General features: G+C 39.5%; 1 protein-coding gene across 1 annotated transcript; it reads left to right on the top strand.

Moving 5' to 3' along the window:
• The first annotated feature begins 4,655 nt into the window (after positions 1-4,655).
• LOC113325127 lies at positions 4,656-5,426 on the top strand. The gene has a single exon (XM_026573351.1). It carries the CDS (start codon positions 4,656-4,658, stop codon positions 5,424-5,426), a length of 771 nt encoding a protein of 256 aa, XP_026429136.1.
• Positions 5,427-5,863: the final 437 nt, after the last annotated feature.

The raw sequence follows: 5,863 nt of genomic DNA, 5'->3' as shown, positions 1-5,863 counted from the left end.
AATACAGTTCTGCTTCTTGGAACTCCAAGACACAACAGCACCCCCTAATGTAAAAATCCATCCAGACGTCGACTTGGACTTGGATTCTACATTGTTCCAGTTAGCATCGGTGTACCCTTCCAATACAGCGGGATAGCCTTGGTAATGCAAACCAAAATCAATTTTTCCTTTCAAGTAAGCCATAACTCTTGAAACTGCCTTCCAGTGTTCAACTCCTAGATTACTTAAGAAACTACATAACACTCCCACGGCTTGGACTATGTCCGGTCTTGTGCAATGCATAGCATACATAAGACTTCCAATAATACTGGAATATTCAAGTTGTGAATGAGTACGACCAATGTTCTTCATTAACTTGATAGTATGGTCTAAATGAGTAGGTGCTGGATTGTCATCAAAGTGACCATACTTCTTGAAAAATTTCTCAATATAATGAGATTGGGTTAAGTCCAACTCATTCCCCTTTCTTAGGATCTTAATTCCCAAGATTACATCAGCCTCTCCTAAATCCTTCATATCAAAGTTAGAACTAAGAAACTTCTATGTTTCTTCCACAATATACATGTTAGATCCAAAGATAAGCATATCATCAACATATAAGCAAAGTATTACACATCCAGAACTATCATGCTTACTATAGATACATTTGTCAGCATCATTCACAACAAAACCAAATGACAAAGCTACTTTATCAAACTTCTCATGTCATTGCATGAGAGCCTGCTTCAATCCATAAAGATATTTAACCAACTTGCAAACCTTCTTTTCTTGGCATGGAAATACGAAACCTTCATGTTGTTCCATATATATCTCTTTTTCTAAATCACCATTTAGAAAAGAAGTTTTGACATCCATTTGATGAATAATTAACTTGTGAACAGAAGCAAGTGCTATTAAACAACGAATAAATGAGATGTGATCAACAGGAGCATATGTATCAAAGTAATCAATTCCATGTTTTTGCTTATAACCATTAGCAACTAATCTGGCTTCAAACTTATCAATGAAACCATTGGTATTCATCTGTCTTTTGAATATCCATTTACATCCAATGGGCTTTACGCCTGGAGGTAAATCACAATATATCCAAGTACCGTTGGTCAACAGTGAATTCTTTTCATCATTGATAGACTCTTTCCAGAAGTCAGCATATTTGGAACTCATAGCCTCAGCATAAGTTTTAGGGTCATCATCAACATGCATAACATATTTAGTAACACTAAGAATTTCATTCTTACTACCTTCTACAAGATATTATACCCATTATGGACCAAAGCTTGTCGCCTTTCTTACTCTCTTACTTCTTCTAGGTTCAATATCTTCTACAATTTTAGAAGTATCTTCCATTTCTCGAATAGGTGAAGAATGTTCATAATTGTTATTAGTCTCTACAGATTCTAGACTAGGTAACAATGGGTTTTCCATGGGTTGTATTTGGGAACTATTCCTATTTAAGTTCTCAAAAAATTCCACATCTACAGATTCTATAATCTCAAAAGTGTCAAGGATTAAAAATCTGTAAGTGATACGGTTAAGTGAATAACCTACAAAAGCACATTTATACGCCCTATTTCCTAACTTAGGTCTTTTAGGATCAGGCTTCCTAACATATTCTAAACAACCCCAAATTTTAAGCCTTTTCAAATTTGGTTTCCTATTAAACTACAATTCATAAGGAGAAACAATCTTCTTTTTCAAAGGAATTCTATTCAAAATATAATATGCAAATAACATTGCTTCACCCTACAAAGAATTAGGAAAATTAGAACTAATAAGCATATCATTAACCATCTCTACAAAAGTTCTATTTTTTCTTCCATCAAGACCATTTTGTTTAGGTGTATAAGGTGCGGTAAATTGATGAATTAAACCATGCTCTTGACAAAAAGAATTTAAATTCATTAGGAAAATACTCACCACCACGATCAGAACGTAAAATCTTAATTTTCTGTCCTAATGGTGTCTCTACTTCTGCTTTGTATATTTTGAACATGTAAAATACATCATCCTTAGATTTCATTAAGTAAACATAAGCATACCTAGTACAATCATCAATAAAAGTGACATAGTATTTGTTTCCACCATGAGTCATATGATTCTTAAGATCACCAACATTGTGTGGGTAAAATACCCGACGACCACGTGTCAACATCCCAAGGGATGAATACATGGTAAGATGAGGAGATTGGAGCACTGAATCATCCTCTGAAAATAAGGATTTGTCTCAGTCGAGGCAACTGCATAAGCGCCACATGAATGACGCGTGTGTATAAAGGTCTAATCTGCCCAGGCGGTCAAGTATAAAAAGAAAGATCGCATTTAATGAAGAATAAGGACGAGACTTGGGTAGTTGAGCATTGTGACAGAAGACTCGGACGATCTATACTACGACCCAGAAGCGATGGATCACGAGTTTCTCCATAGAAGGGCAGTACAATCCAAGGGAGAGCGAGACAACTCGGAGGGAGGACCAAGTATGCCATCGCGAGGGACGATACGAGTCTGAGGGAGCCAGGACGATGGAAGACAGCTCATCCAACTCGGACGATCAAGCGACCACGAGGTTATTATGTCTATAAATACGAGTTCATGAACCAGGAGATGGACAACTTATGTAATCTTAGATGGTCTTTCTACAGAGAATTCCTGAGAGAGACTTAGATGGAGAGAAAGTGAGAAATCTATAAGAGATCTGTAACACTTTCAAGGGTAAGACCTTATAATCAATAAGAAAACATCTTCTTCTCCGTGGATGTAGGTCTTCATGGCCGAACCACGTTATATGCTTGTGTCAATCTTTACATTTTATGTTATTTACATCTTGTTCATGTTGAATATTGTATGTTTAAGTAGTTTTTAGTCTTTAATCTTACTTGGGTGTAGTAGTCAGAAAATATGCAGCTACATTTTGGCGCTAGAAACAGGGAGGTATGAAGATCTAATCTACCTCCCTAACAACAGCTCTATATTGTTTTCATAATCTCTGTAAAAGAATTGTTTTCACGCTACAAAGTAGATTTCTGTTGAGATGAATGAGTAGAGCTCGGACTCAAAAATGATCTTCACGATATGAGAAGTCTAGGAGAACCTCAAGATCAAGAGATCTACCTTTTTCCACTAATTTTCTTTAAGATTTCTTGTTATTTTCAAGATTATTAAAGTCTTCCTCAAGTAGCTCAGTAGAGTTGTAGATCGGAGTAAATATGAAGTTTTAAACGCTTCGGTGCTCAAACGATCTCCTCCATGAAATAGATGGGAAGAGATGCTAGTCAGTAGGCTACATAAGGAAGCAATCACCTTATGAGAGTTGAAAAAGACGAACTTTTCATGATGTTCGTCATCAAATTCACCATAATCTTGGAATCTCCTTCTTAAAGATCTAAATTTAAGTCAAGAGGAGGAATTAATGAGTATATAATCAGTCATCAAACTCAAAGTTTGTTTGAAATCATAAGTTAAAAGATGATGAGATATATTTCCTAGAATGGGAAAACGTACTCAATCGTCATAATTATATTCTTTCACTATAGGGATATGGCGTGTTGAAGGAGATATTTCCTCGAAAAAAGGGGACTGGAAAAACACATTTTCTCCATCATCAACACCTCATGCAAAGAGGTATGTTTTGACATTTTCACATGTCTCCAAAATCTAATGCAAAGTCTTCCTGTACTAAATTGTCCAGTCTGAAATATGACTTAGTAATTGCATGTGACCTGCAAATTTAGGGTCCCACTTTCCTAAAAGAAAAGACAAATTAAGATTATTGCATACGTTGCAGGGAAGGTAATGGTGACGCGACGATCTACTCGTGCGAGCCAAGGAGAAAATGGTGGATCCCATACAAAAGGACTAGACGATATGGAGCCAGGCGAGGCTCTGATCCCAGGCGAGGGACAACTCGATGACCAATATCGGGAAGGACTAATTGATAATTCTAGATCCGAAGGCGAGGGAAACCCCTTCGAGAAGCGTGGTGGTATTCATCTTACTCAGCCAGGAGGGTTGAGCCGCTTGCCGAGACAAGAAACAAACAGTGAATCCAAGAAGGACAGCCCTTCAGACCTCGTCGATGCTAGCGCTGCTATCGCAGCCATCCTGAAAACCAAAGAGGCCCAGGATAATAGAATGATGAAATTATAAAGGCGTAACAGAAAGCTAGTACGGAGAAACCGCAGGCTAAAATGCAAAGTAACAAAGAAGGTACCACTCACCACCATTGACGAAATCCCAGAGGAGGAAAACCCTTTCGAGTATCTGCAAGATGAAGAACGAATTAACATCCCTGACACCTCGAACGAGGAAACATCGGATCGATTTCCTAAGGTAAGTAGAGGTGTGCCCGACCTCGAGGATAACCTATCTAAGGGGTCATCAGATGTTGATCCCAAACATAGACGAAACAAGAACCTAATCGACGAAGTGAATATTGACTACGAGACCGAGAATCTCGCAGCCACAAACCCAGAACGAGGGGAGAACTCGAGGTCAACTCGCTCTAAGATTTTATCATACGTTGAACAATCGTACGATGACTCAGGGCGATCAAGGCATCACCACCATGAACCATCTTTCTCGCCATGGGAAGAAGAACGAAGGCCAAAACCAGGTGAAATGAGGATGAACTCCAATCCCGAGTCAACCGACTCGAAGTAATGTATAGAGAAGCTACAGGGAAGCAGGATAATAAGAAGTTGGCAGTAGTCATGCAAGAAGCAGGACAATCTCCCTTATCTGAAAATCTACTAAGATTGTCATTCCCAAGGAAATTTTCCCTACCGGTGTTCACACCCCCGTTCACAGGAAAAGGTGATGCAACTGAGCACCTTCGGACTTATCGTATGACACTGACCCAATGGGACCACTATGATGTGGTGTTATGTAAATTTTTCCCGGCTAGTCTAAGAGATGAAGCCCTATTATGGTATAACAATCTACACAAAGGCTCAGTCAAATCATTTGCTCACCTATCCGAGCTGTTTTTAGAAACATATATTCATAACAGTCGAATCCGATCAGAAGTTGATGCGCTGTTTCAAATATCCAGAGGACCAAACGAGTCGCTCCGCTCCCTGGTGACACGATGGAGAAAACTATGTGCTGAGATCGAAAAGGTCCCTGAAGACTATGCGATCTTAGGTTTCAAGAATAGTCTTAGAAAGGCAGACCCTCTTTTTGTGCACATGTATGAGGCCATGCCAAAAAGCTTGGGAAAATTAAGAGAAATCCAAGAGGACTACATAGCCTTGGAAGAACTCCAGGATGGAACTTATGACAAGAAGGCAAAAGGAACTAGTAGAGGAGAAATTGTGGTAGAACCACAGACCCGCCCAGTACCGGCCCAAGGAGTGTGGCGATCCAACAGTGGGTCAACTCAGTTTGACAAACATCGGACTGGAGGATGGAAAGGAAGAGACCAGACCTAAAAGAAGAAGGGAAAGTTCATTGACCCAGTCTATACAAAACTGAATACCCTCATATCCGAGATCCTCAAGAAGATCGACGGAAAACACAAAATCACTTACCCATGGAATAGAGGTCAGCAACCAGAACGATTAAAAATAGGACTCACTTCTGTGAATTCCACCAATTCCACAGCCACACGATAGACTCGTGTAGGGACCTAAAGAAGGTATTGCAAGACATGATTAACGAGGGAAAGCTCCAAAAATACATTGCACAACCAACAGCCCCACCCACCATCGGGGAACCCATACATCGTGTGGAGATCCCCCGCGAAGCACAGTACTTAGGCTGTAATACCATATCACACTCGGCGATATCCACCCCCGTACGAGAAGGAAATATTACTGGACGACTTCACAAACGAAACTTCAACGGCGATGAATTTTTCAGTATATCC

Source organism: Papaver somniferum, chromosome 11 (genome assembly GCF_003573695.1).
Source record: "Papaver somniferum cultivar HN1 chromosome 11, ASM357369v1, whole genome shotgun sequence".
NCBI lineage: Eukaryota > Viridiplantae > Streptophyta > Magnoliopsida > Ranunculales > Papaveraceae > Papaver > Papaver somniferum.
Note: the sequence above shows the minus strand (reverse complement) of the source record. Positions and strands in the feature narration are given on the sequence as shown.